The sequence below is a fragment of the Pteropus vampyrus genome, unplaced genomic scaffold, assembly GCF_000151845.1.
Source record: "Pteropus vampyrus isolate Shadow unplaced genomic scaffold, Pvam_2.0 Scaffold286, whole genome shotgun sequence".
Lineage (NCBI taxonomy): Eukaryota > Metazoa > Chordata > Mammalia > Chiroptera > Pteropodidae > Pteropus > Pteropus vampyrus.
Window position 1 is genome coordinate 839,058 of NW_011889067.1, and position 12,964 is coordinate 852,021.

The 12,964-nt window shown below is 36.8% G+C and overlaps 1 protein-coding gene across 1 annotated transcript in view; it reads left to right on the forward strand.

Moving 5' to 3' along the window:
- The window catches only part of BTBD1 (BTB domain containing 1), a 29,721-nt gene extending 17,216 nt beyond the window's left edge, over window positions 1–12,505 (forward strand). The window contains exons 5-9 of the mRNA XM_011376101.2: window positions 550–747; window positions 2,933–3,125; window positions 7,502–7,589; window positions 10,085–10,231; window positions 10,689–12,505. Coding sequence (XP_011374403.2) covers window positions 550–747; window positions 2,933–3,125; window positions 7,502–7,589; window positions 10,085–10,231; window positions 10,689–10,847 — 785 coding nt within the window. The 3' untranslated portion in view covers window positions 10,848–12,505. The remainder of the gene's footprint in view (window positions 1–549; window positions 748–2,932; window positions 3,126–7,501; window positions 7,590–10,084; window positions 10,232–10,688) is intronic.
- The last annotated feature ends 459 nt before the right edge of the window (window positions 12,506–12,964 follow it).

Sequence of the window (12,964 nt, forward strand, 5' to 3'; positions counted from 1 at the left end):
TGGGCAGTATAATGTGCTTTTTGGGGGAGTCATATTTTAAGTTTCTGTATTTACCTTTACTGAAGTTATTAGCATACAAGGTAGAGAAATGTGGGTCCAAAGTCGTTAATTTTTATTTCAATGATTAAATATTATGGACATTATATATTCCTAATCCTGCAAGAATCGAGATATATAGATTGATATTTATTTGCTTGTGAAAAAGCTTCATGGAGCCCTAGTTCATACTCCACTGCTAGGTATAAGAGAAGCTTGATTTTCCTTTTTTTTAATCTGTTCATTTTTAACATACTGCTGAGCTCCTGCTATGATCTGGAGATTTGATGTCTTTGCCGAGATGATAGCTGTGTTTGATATTAAACAAATATTTGATTCTAAAATGAATATGTAGACCATCGCAGAATAGAATTTTTAAAATATAGGTCTGTAGTTTTAAGTGTCCAACCTATTTTTATTGAGATTTGAAAACTGTATAAGCAGGTTTGTCAGTATTGTTTTGTTAAAGAGCAAAATATTCCTAATTGGATTTGTTTTTGTATTTACCTATAGACACACTCTGCGCAGTTCTAGAAAGAGACACACTTAGTATTAGAGAAAGTCGACTTTTCGGAGCTGTTGTACGATGGGCAGAAGCGGAATGTCAAAGACAACAATTGCCCGTGACCTTTGGAAACAAGCAGAAAGTTTTGGGAAAAGCACTGTCCTTAATCCGGTTCCCACTGATGACCATTGAGGAGTTTGCAGCAGGTAGGGCAATAACTTGACCAAAATCTTTTTGAAACTGTTTTCATGGGCAGCCAGTCAGTCTCTGTGTGCGAGAGAGGACAAGAAGCAGCTAGTGATCAAGTACTATTCACCTTTCTGGTCACATGATATGTGCGTGCGTGTGTGTGTGTGTGTGTGTGTGTGCGTGTGCACGCGTGTGTGTAATTTTATTCTAATAGACCTTCAAGATAATATTATAGGTTACATATTTTTAAATTGATACATGTATTTTAACATATTTTATATATTATCAATATATACAGAGTGTATTTTATGGGTTAGAGAACAGAACTTGAGAGTTTTAAGTGCCTTGCCCAAGGTTAAGGGCTTTATGACGACTGAGGTTTCCGTGTAACTCTGTGGTCTCTTACCAGCTCCCTTCTGCTTGAGTTCTTGGTCTCATCGTCTCCTCTTGTGTAGAAATTGGCAGAGACAGAAATTGTGCACAAAGTGTTGGCTATATTTCTCTGTTATTCTCTTTCTGCAAGATGATTGGCTGGCTGCCTTGGTGCTTTGAATTCCAATTTTTGCCTCTTCAACCAAGTCAGGACCAGCACAGTTTTTAGGCTGCCAGTTTCTGTTTGGCATTTATGCCCTGTGAAGCAAGTCAGCAAATATCCCAAGTAGTAACAGATACAGGGCTTCGTCTCAGTGCATTTCCCTTCAGGAGCACTGACCGCCCCAGTTCTTTGCTAACTGGAAATAGCTATTTCATGTGTTTCATCCATAGTTGTCCTCTGACACAGGCTGGTCCGTCCTGCGGACTTCTTAACATTCTGATGTAGTCAAGTAATGTTTCTTCTTTTGCTGTTAGGCATATTCTTTCCCCGTATTATCTTTATATTTTAAAAAATGTTTAAATTTATTTTTTTTTTTTTGACTAAAGATTCGGAAGTTATAAATTTTGTATTTACTCCCCCCCCCTCAATTTTCCTAATTCTCCATTTTATAGTAAAACAATATTTATTGACCTCCCTATTTAAGACAAAAATGTTAGCATGGTATATTCTTCCTTTCAATCTTTCCAGACGGCTTTGTGGTAACTGATTATGTGCGCGTGTGCGCGCGCGCACACACACACACACACACACACACACACACACACCATATTGCAATAATGCAGTTACAGTATTAGACTTCATTCGATGTTGGATTGGTTTTAGTGCTCACTGCCAGTTCTTCTGTGACACATCTTGAATTCTTACTTTGATTCACCCCCTCTGTTAACTGGAGTGCATCTCTGCTTTTCTTCAGATGGGTACATAGTACATATCTGAGAATGTTCTTCATGATCTGAAGACTGCTCTTCACCTAAGGAAATTTTATTATAGTCTTGAATTATTGCATCATCCTATATCTTATTGTTAGTTCTTCAGGAACGCTAATGTTTAAAAATCAGGAGTTTTACATTAAATATGAATTTGTAGTTTCCTAAACCAAATTTCTAGTTTATTAATTATTTTTTGCAGTTTTTAATTTTTAATTTAGTTTTGTGTTCTCTTATTTAGATTGTTTTTACCAGCCTTGCAAAGGATCTCCTGATCTTTAATGAGGAACAGCATTTATTCCTCGATACGTTTGGGCTGTTTGGAATTTTCCTGTTAGAAACAGTGAATGGGAAACCATAACACATGATCTACTGCTTCCACAGCCCTTCCAGTTTTATTTCCTGCCCTCTGCTCATGCATAAACCCCAGAGTGAAAGCATATTCCATCTACTTCCACCTCTGCATATGTATTCCGTTGTTGGGATTATAACCTCAGACAGTTATCAGGTGGGGAACAGAGAAGTCACAGTGTCTCTGGCTGCTGTTGTAAGCATTTCCCCACCACAGGAAATGACTCTCCTCTTCCTGGTGAGCGGCCTGTGGTGCTGAGAGTGGGTGAGTGGATAGAAAACTCAGACACGTTTCTGTGATCTCAGGCTTTCATTTAAGCTTTGATTCATTCATGGTTTTAACACTTACATTTTATTAGGTTAACCTCAGATGGATTTAGAAAAACCTTAAAATTAATTATATTCTAAAATCATATATGCTAAGCTCTTTCTACCTCATCGTTACTTTACATCTTCCAGATTTGAATTCACATTATTATGCAGAGTATTATAAAGTTAGGAATTAAAATCAAATTGCTTTTATGGAGGTTTATATTTGTCTTTCTGCAGGTCCTGCTCAGTCTGGAATTTTGTCAGATCGCGAAGTGGTGAATCTCTTTCTTCATTTTACTGTCAATCCTAAACCCCGAGTTGAGTACATCGATCGACCAAGATGCTGCCTCCGCGGAAAGGAGTGCTGCATCAACAGATTCCAGCAGGTGGAGAGCCGCTGGGGCTACAGTGGGACAAGCGATCGGATCAGGTGCCTGTTATACCGTGGCCTGGGGGTGGGCTGGGGCGGCAGTTAGCATTCGGCTTTTATCCTCATATTGTGGGAGATAATTAACCAACATTTTATTTTATGCTCTGTTTAATACATTTCTGACTTCAATACAAGAGCCAAGAAGTCAGTGAAGCATCCTGGTCTCCTCGCTGAGAGGAGAATGAGAGGATCTGAGAGGATCTCTTAGGAAACATGGAAGATAAACAGATCCTGGGTTGGGCCTTCTGTTGCATGAATTCTGTTTGGATTGCCACGCTGGGAGCTGAGGTCTGGACCTTCCTTGAGCAAACTGTTTTTACAGCCTTAGGGCTACAGTTTAATACATTTTATCTTACTTTGTTTAGTGTGAGTTTTTCCTTTTCATGGACATTGCATGGACAATATCTCAGTATACATTAATAAAAGCTTTGAATGGGGAAAAAAATTAAAAATCTTAAAAGACACTTGCATATAACCCTGTTAGGAATTTATCTTTGTTCTATTGTGTTTCTTTATGTTAAATGTCAAAATAGAGTAGGGACCAGTTTTTGAAAAATGTCCCTTTTGGGTTTTTACTTATTTAATAGCACTTTTCTATAAAACTAGAAAGTAATAGCAAGTTTGTTAAAAATAGGACTCTGAGCGGGGAACACTCTTAAAAATACTGGATTAAAATGGAAATTAAAATGCATTTGTGGATTATTTAGTAATCATTCACAGTGAGAATACGGTACATGAAAGCATATAAAGGATGAAGTGGTCAGGGTGTTACACAAACACAGTCATAATTAACTACTTTTACTAAATAAATTAGAATAGAAATAAATGATTGAAGCATTTAGCCCAAGTAGCTAGAGAACAAATAGCAAAATAAAAAAAAAAAGGAAAAGAAAAAGAAAAAAAAAGAAATAGGTAAATATAGAAATTAATGAATTAAAAATAGTACAACTGAGAAATCATAAGCCATAAGCTGGCTCCTGAAAAAGACCAATAAAATAAATAAACCTACAGGAAGACATACATTAGAAATAATGGGAATATATTCATATTCTGAGGAGATTTATACTTTAATTCTGGGTTTACTCTGTGCTAATAAATGAACATCTTGATGGAATGGATCATTTTATAGGCAAATATAAATTATCAAATTGACCGAAGAAGAAAGCCTGAATAGACCCATTACCATGGAAGGAATTAAAAGTTATCAAAGAACTGTCCCTTCACAAGGTGGTTTTTACAGGTGAGTTTTATCAAACCTTCAAGGAACAGATCATTTCCTTGAGCATTAAGAGAAGAAAATACTGATCCATTAATTATTGAAAAGAAGTATAACTGTTACACAGGAATCTGACAAGGCAAAAAATTTTCTAGATCTGTCTCACTTATATAGAAGAGGAAATCCTGTGTAAAATATTAGCATATTGAATGTAGCAGTACCTTAGAAAATAATACTATATGGAGATTGAAAGAATGGCTCGATATTAGGAAATGTATTAATATAATTCACCACATAGCAGATCAAAGAAGAAAACAGTTTGTCAGCAGTTGTCAAAAGACTTTTTAAAATTTCACCTTTATCCCAGATGTGACCATTAATAGACTAGGTCTGGAAGAGCACTTCTGTGATGTGATGGACTGTTGACACCTCAAGATAGGGATGCCTGCTGACCTTGCCGTTTTCAGCAGTGTTCAAGCCTCTTTATAAACACGTGTTTCACCACATGAATTCTGATAGGACACTTGAAATTTGATTGGGACTCTTTGTTTTGGGAGATTGTCCTAAGCATTGCAGTAAATCTAGTGTTGCGGGCCCCCTGTCCCCTGTAGTGCCCCTAAAACTTGGTGAAAACAAAAGCCTCCTGTGGCTTTTGAGAACAACCTCTGAATCAGTAAAAACGTATTAGAACCAACAAGAGAATAGTGACCACTTGTAAAATGTATGTGAAAAACCAATGATGTTCTATATGTCATGAAAATTCAGTTAGATGGATGGTTGTGATGGTTCACAACTAGTGAGTATACCTAACGCGTCCGAACCGTACCCTTAAAATGGATAAGGTGGTACGCTTTGTTACTGTTATGTATTTTGGCACAGTAAAGTAGTTTTTAAAAATGTTTAAATTTTCAGTTGTAATATTGAGTAAAAGCAGATCTCCTTTACAATAGCAACAAATTAACATAAAAGAGCAGTGTTAAATCCCACAAGAGATGTACGGTGTAGCACCTTCATGAAGAGCTGGAGAACTTCAACTGGAATCAGAAAGGGTCTTTCTAAAGCCATGTAACTTAGGCAGTTCCTTTCAGATGTCACATGTTTTTGGTAGGGCGGAGTAGCATGGCAAACTGTTCTAAAGTTAACCTGGAACAGTGAATGTTTCTTTTTCAAAAAAGAGTGGTGTGGCTCAAACATGGTAAGTATTATAAAACTGTAATAACTTAGTGTCCTATGGAAGATACCACAGAGTTCAGAGACCAGCGACCAGCCCAACGTAAGTGAGCATTTGGAATGTGAGGGGAGGATTAACCGCTGGGAAAGTAAAGTCAGATCCTTAATGATCCCATCTACCAATATTTGTGTAAATTAAAATTTTAACATTAAAAAAATGAAGCCATGAAAGTGCTTTAACAAGTGAATGTTTATTATGAGGATGGCATAGTTCTCCCTAAACTTGGCATAGATCATAATTTGACTTCAAGTAATTTAAAATGTTTATGCCCAAAACCACCATAAGGTTAAAAGATGAATGACAAACAGCATTTTGTAATGGGTATTACTGACAAAGCATAAATTACTATATACCATGGTCTTTCAGTTCCACACAAAAAAGACACTCAGCAGAGAAAATCGAGTAGCTCGTTTAAGCATATGACCAAACGTATCAACTCATTAATAATGAAAGAACTATAAGTAGATTTGTTGGTTGTTGAGAGTAAGATAGAAATGATCTTCATTTCTTGTGGAGTGTAAAGTATTCTAATCTTACCAGAAAGCAATTTGTAATTTTATCTAAAGCCTTAAGAATATGCCCTTCATCTTCCCCAGCAATTTTACTTCCAGGAATTTCTTCTAAGGAAATAATTAAGGCTCTGCAAAATGATTTAGCTATAAGATTGTCGATCATGGCATTGTTCTATAATAACAAAAACCACAGATCGCCTAGATTACCTCACAAGTAGTGGCTGTTACATATAATGCATCAGTAATAATCTTTTACCTTTTTACATGAGAAAGAAGTTTAAAAAATATATATTGTGACACGATTTTAAAAATAACACAGACGTTCATAGGAAAAAAAAGTATTTTCCTGTTGTTAAAAAAGAGAACTAAACGTCTGAAAAAGAAATACACCAAAGGGTAAGTGGGTGATGTCTCTAGATGGTGGATTTAGAGATGCCCTAAATCTTTACTCTTGTTTGTTTAGCTGCATTTTTTTTAAAAGATACCGTATTTTTCTTTATAATAAGAAAAAGCTATATTATAAATAATACATAAAAATTTGTAGGGTGGTACTCATGGAGTTTAACATAGTGGTTAGGAACGTGGGCTTTTGATCCAGGCAGACCTGAAATTGTGTCCCGGTGGAGGCAAGTTAAAATTCCTTTAAATCTCAGTTTCTTCAACTATAAAAAATGAGGATAATAAAAATGATACTGTGTTATTTAGTTTATAGAGCTGTTATGGTGTTAAAGGAAATAATTCATGTAAAGAACTGAATCAGCTCAGTGCTCAGCACAGGAAGTACCCTGAAGAGGTGGTTTTAACTATTACAACCATACACCTGTGTTTTAGGGCCTGTCCCAAGCCCTCCACCACGGTTCTGTTAGAGCAGCTTGCTTCCTTCACAACTCTGATCACAATTTATGAAGATTTATTCCTTTGTTATCAGTGTCCTCTGTTAGGCGTAAGTGCAGTAGGGTAGAGAGTCTGTCTTGTTGACCATCATTTCCCCAGTACCAGGCCGACTACCTCAGTTTGACAGGCTCTCGGTAAGTGCTTGAGGTTCATTGAGCTCATGATCTGTCAGAGCTTGGGACACTGGCCTGATGGCTGACATGTCTGTGCTCATGAAGGAGACGTGCAAACGTATTTGGACAAAAATCATCTTTACAACAATAGTGGGGGTTAAATTCCTTTGACTCAGGAATGTATAGTACAGAGAACAGGTGCAACTTCAGTTTCCGTCAAGTTAAAATTTACTCTGGAAAGAGCTCTTTTTGGTCAGCAGATGACATTTCCAAGGATATCTAATTTGTAATAGTTTTCCTTTTTATGAGCAAAATTAGGTGTTTTCAGTAACACTTAAAAAATGTATAAGCCTTGGGAATGTGAATGCTCACTAAATTATGTATGTTCTATATTTAACTTCATCCTTCAGGTTCACAGTTAATAGAAGAATCTCTATAGTCGGATTTGGTTTATATGGATCTATTCATGGCCCCACGGATTATCAAGTGAATATACAGGTACACTTTTCCCCCCACTATACGTCATCTTGAAATAAAACAAACCTGTAATTATATAATTAGGTATTTTAACAATATCCAAGTTTCAGCATAATTATTAAAGGAATCAGAAAGTCTCTTAGTAGTATTTTTAGCTTAGAGAGTTGTGTTTCACAATTGATCTAAAATATCTGGTTTCAGAAAATTGGGGTCTTGGGGTCCTTCACAGAAGCGTTACATACAAAGAGCTCTCCTCCCTCCAGGAAAGCCCTCCCTTAGTCCTTGTGCTGTGCAGTGACTGTCTTAAAACACCCACCTGCTTTTCTCTTAGTACTTTGAATTCTGCGGTTTTAAGCTCATCCCTTACCACTACGATGAACACTCTTTGGTGTCTGACCATCTGACGTTCTGACTGTGCCCTGCCTCATTCATCCCTAAGCTCTTTGAGGTCTGGCACTGCTGCCTACCCTGGAAGGAGGTTAAAGCCCTCTCTTCCCTCTGTCAGCCAGGGCTCCCCACACTTGACTGCACAACCCAGTTAGTAAAATTGGTTTTGAAACATCTACATTGTACTTTTACTTACAAACTATACATAGGCAATACTGTATTTCTATATTACACAAAAATTAAAACAACAAATAGAAATGAGAAAAGGATGTAAACAATGTTTCACACTTGTTTATCAGCAGAAAAACTCTCTTTAAAATGTTAATACACTATTTTTAGTAGTAAAAACTTTGGTGAACTTTGTGATCAGACTGCTTCATTAGTTTTCAATGAAATATACAGCAAATCGAAGATCTGGTTCTATGACAGCTGAAAAAGACACCTCACAGAGAATTGCATTATTGCCTGTGGTCATGAAATCTTGCTCATTTTCTAGTCATATCTGCTAAGGTTTATAGTAAAATGCAGATGATAAATTTATATCACTGATGTCAATTTGTCGCTCTAACAAACCAAGTATAAAGTTACATTTTTAATATTTTAAACAAGTAGGTTCAAACCCCACTGAAATTGTTTAAAGATTTTAAAGCAGATTAGAAATTTTTGTTTTTTTTTTTTTTTTTAAGTGCAGAAAAGTCACAGCAAATCTATGAAGGGTGTAAAAGATTTTCATGATCACTCCTCATTTAATTTTACTTTATAAATTGGTTACGGTCCTATCCAGTAGGATCCATGAAGCCACTTGAGCAGGCCGGATAATGTGCAGACCTGGGAAGGAGTGAGGCCCCACTGACAGCCTGTTCAGTGTCTCTCATATATTACCAAAGGCACCAGACTCCTTGCGGGCAGAGGAAGGGTGTCAGGGTTATAGGTATATTAAAATGATAAAATATAAATATTCTGAGTAAAACGAAGAAAAATAGGACTTTTTATTTCTTCCCCCAATGGCTAGTCTCAAGAACCATCCAGATGTACTACAGATATAGACCTGTCTGGGTTTGAAGCTGAGCCCTCTCACCCGCAAGGTGTGACTGGGCCAATCCTGTAGCCTCTCTAAGCCTCAGTTTCTTCATCTTCTAGAGTAGTGGTACCTACTTTATAGTCTTGTGAGGACCAATTGAGATGATATATATAAAGTGTTGGGAACATAGTTGCTATTGTTGTTGAAAGTTTACAATTCGATGCTTTACAGTAGCCTTAGAAGGCAAAGCAAGTTTCCGCCCCCAAATTAAAAGATAAAACAGGCTCAGGGAAGTGAAGTGGTTTGCTGTAGATCCCACTGCCACAACCTAGTCCTGTGTCTGACTACTTCATTCTGGGGCTCCGTGTATCGTTTTAAAAAAACATTTTAATTCTTTATTGAACCATGGCAGACATACAGAAAAATGCACATATTTTTAAGTTGTATGTATGGCTCACTTTTTATAAACTGAGCACACCTATGTAACCAGCAGCCAGATGAGGAACGGGATATCACGGCACTCCAGGAGTCCCCTTGCAATCTCTTCCAGTCACCATCCCTTCAGAGGTGACAATGCACTGACTTTACAGCATACGTGGGTTTCACCTGGTTTACTGAAACCGTTCTTGTCTGATGTGTGCAGAAAGGCAGGGTTGTGAGCCGAGGCCTTTGAAAACACAGAATTTTTGCATTTTGAATATCCACGTATCTGAATACTGCATTTAAGGTCATTTTAATTTCAGTAAATAACATTTAAACTTAGGAAATGCTACGGGAGTTTCCTACCAACGAGACATAGGCTAGCAAGGAATAAAAGACTAATTTCTCTCAGGCATCTAAAATCCACACTAAAAAAAACCTTTCTAGCCATTATGTATTTTATAGACGCTCCTCCTGCAGCCAAGCCCTAGTTGTCTGACATCCTCATCCTTACTCTGATCAATGATAAATATCTAAAGCCATCTTTGGTGGTTAGAGATACGTAGAGAAAGACTACAACACAGAGACGTGGTAGTGTATTCTGTTATTCCTGAGGGCTTTATATTCTTTCCTATGAAATGTTTCCGTTGGTGTAACTTAAATATAACTTCTCTGTTAAAAATTACAGATCATCGAATATGAGAAAAAGCAAACCCTGGGACAGAATGACACTGGATTTAGTTGTGACGGGACTGCGAACACATTCAGGGTCATGTTCAAAGAACCCATAGAGATCCTGCCCAGTGTGTGCTACACAGCGTGTGCCACACTCAGAGTAAGAGTCCCCGGCATGCTCCAGATGGTGGACCCGGGGGCCATGGTTTCCTCTTGCGTGTTTGCAGGAGAAGCTGAGAGTCGCTGACTGTAAAGCCTTTTAGGAAGAAGGGAAGGGAAGAGCTTGGGAAAAAAAGTGCCTCTCAGCACAGCTCTGCTGTGCAAGAAATGGTCTTCATAAAAAGTAGCCCTTTGAGTCAGAGAATGAATGTTTGACAGAAGATAAAATAAAATTATTATTTTCTTGGAACCATTTCACTGTTCTCTAGTAACTGAGCTCTGCATTCAATATTTTTAATCATTAATTAGCCGTGTAGCAAAGACAACATTTTTATTAAATGACTTGGTATAAGATTTTATACAAGAGCTATACTGAAACATGAATAGAATTAAAATACCACCTTAAATTGAGTGTTTATTAAAGGAAAATTACTAACGAACCTTTCATTCTCATTTAGGGGCCAGATTCCCATTATGGCACAAAAGGATTGAAGAAAGTAGTGCACGAAACACCTACTGCAAGCAAGACGGCTTTTTTCTTCTTTAGTTCCCCCGGCAATAATAATGGCACTTCAATAGAAGATGGACAAATACCAGAAATAATATTTTACACATAATTTAGCATTGTGATACATCTTGGCTAAATAGTACCATACAGTCTAGTTTCAAAGGCATAGAAAACTGGCCACAAAAAAGAGTTTGAGTGTTATGAATATTTATAATTTTAAGATAAGAAACATTTTAGTTTCTTAGAGGAAATAGGTAAATAAATGGTGATCTAAACTGCTGCATGATTTAAAGGCAGATTTTCCATTTTCTTACAACCTTAGGGGGAAAGATTACCTGGGTTTAATAGTTAAAAAAAACAAAACAAAACAGCGATTTCAACTTTATCTTGTATAATTTCGTAGATACTGACTCGTGATCTTTCAACAGTTTTGTTATCGAAAGAATTTTGTTTTATGTAGCTAGTTTGTTTTTAACTATTTCGAAGGTTAAATGAGATGGGCATTTGGCTTAACTATTTGGAAGGTTACAGGAGATGAGATGGGTCAGTATTCTATTAACTCAAATAACTAATTTCAGACAATTAAGAAAACTGACATATTTGGAGTTTTGAAATATCTGATTGTTAGCATTTGAAATATTGCTAGAAATAGGCCTAATAAATGCCCAAGAAAATTTTCAATGCATTTACAGCAAAGGATATTCTGTAATAGTATAGTAATGTGTTACATAGTACAGTTTTAAACTACAAGTAGAATTAGTACAAATTCACAATAATGTGATATAAAGAAAAGATCTGAAGGTGTAGTCTAAGACTGGATTCTTTATCACTGACCTGCACCACTATACCTGTCTGTCTGGAGGATGCTGCCGAATGCTCCCAAGGTTGAGACGAGGATTGTGGTGGTGGTGACTGGGTAAACGGACGTAAGTTCAGCATTGTGGCAGTAATTTTACACAGCAAGAAACGGATAAAATACTAACATTTCTAACAAACTAATTTGAAATTTTAAATATCCAACAGAATCACTCCTGCTGAAGTGACGCCATGCTTTCCATCACTTGCACAATTCTATTCAAGAAGGAAAATAGGTTTAATAGTCTCGACCTCACAAATGTCATAGGTACAGCTGTATTAGGAGGGGGATAGGAAGTGTATCTGGCAGAATGATATTTACATGCTTTTTTTTTTTTAAGTAAAATTTTTACATCAATATTTTTTGAAAGTGATTATCTTATAAAAACGTGTAATTAAGCTTAAGGTGTACAAATAGTTGTGGAAGATGGTTTTAAAAAAAATCACAATTCTTAAACAGAATTTTTTTCTAAATTAGGATATAAAATTTTTTCATCTAAAGTATTTCATTTTCTGTTTACAAGAAGGTAGTGAAGTATGTTGGTGGCAGAGGTCTCTTGAAATTGCTGAAGAAAAGGGAAATTTTTTTATCCCCAGTACCATGACCTTATGGGTCTAAACCTCACTTAACTGGAATCTCTGTAGGATGTATGGTTTGGGTTAACTAAAGATTAGTCAGCAAACACTTTGTAGTAGCCATTATGGAAAATACTTCTGCCTTGAAAAGGATGATATGCTAGAGATAAGTTAATGTGTTTTGACGTTTGAGGTATTTCAAATGCTTGCGGTAGGTTGCACTGAACGATGATTGTAACTGAAGGCAGCCAATAAGAGGCACAAGAAGCGGAACTCTTTACTGGTATGGGACATCTCCTGGAATTTTTTAAAAAATAAATATCTATAATCCTTTTATTTTTTTGTCATTTGTCTTTTTCTTCTAAAAGTTGAGTGTGAGATGCCATTTTGGAACAAGGGTCCTAGTTAATTGAGGTGTAACTTTTTAATTTACAGAAAACACAGCACGAAATAATGCCTTGCTGCTGCTGTAAAATAAAGCAAGTCACCGGCACGACAGCAGTCACAACTGCTGCCATCTGTTTCTTGATCAGGTTTTTGTGGTCTCGAGTTTTTCTCCTTTATTCTAATTGCAGGAAGTGAGAGAAGGAAGACTACGAGGTATTCACTCTGTTGCAGCGTGACGACCATCTCACTGTTTAGAAGCGGTAATAGCTACGGGAGTGATTGCCGTGTGCCTGGCTCTGCACTCAGGACCTTCCACCCATCTCATTTGTTTCTCACAGCATCACTATGAGGTCAGTACTGTTAAATCCGTGGCACAGGCAAAGAAATTCATGTTGAAAATGTCAGTAA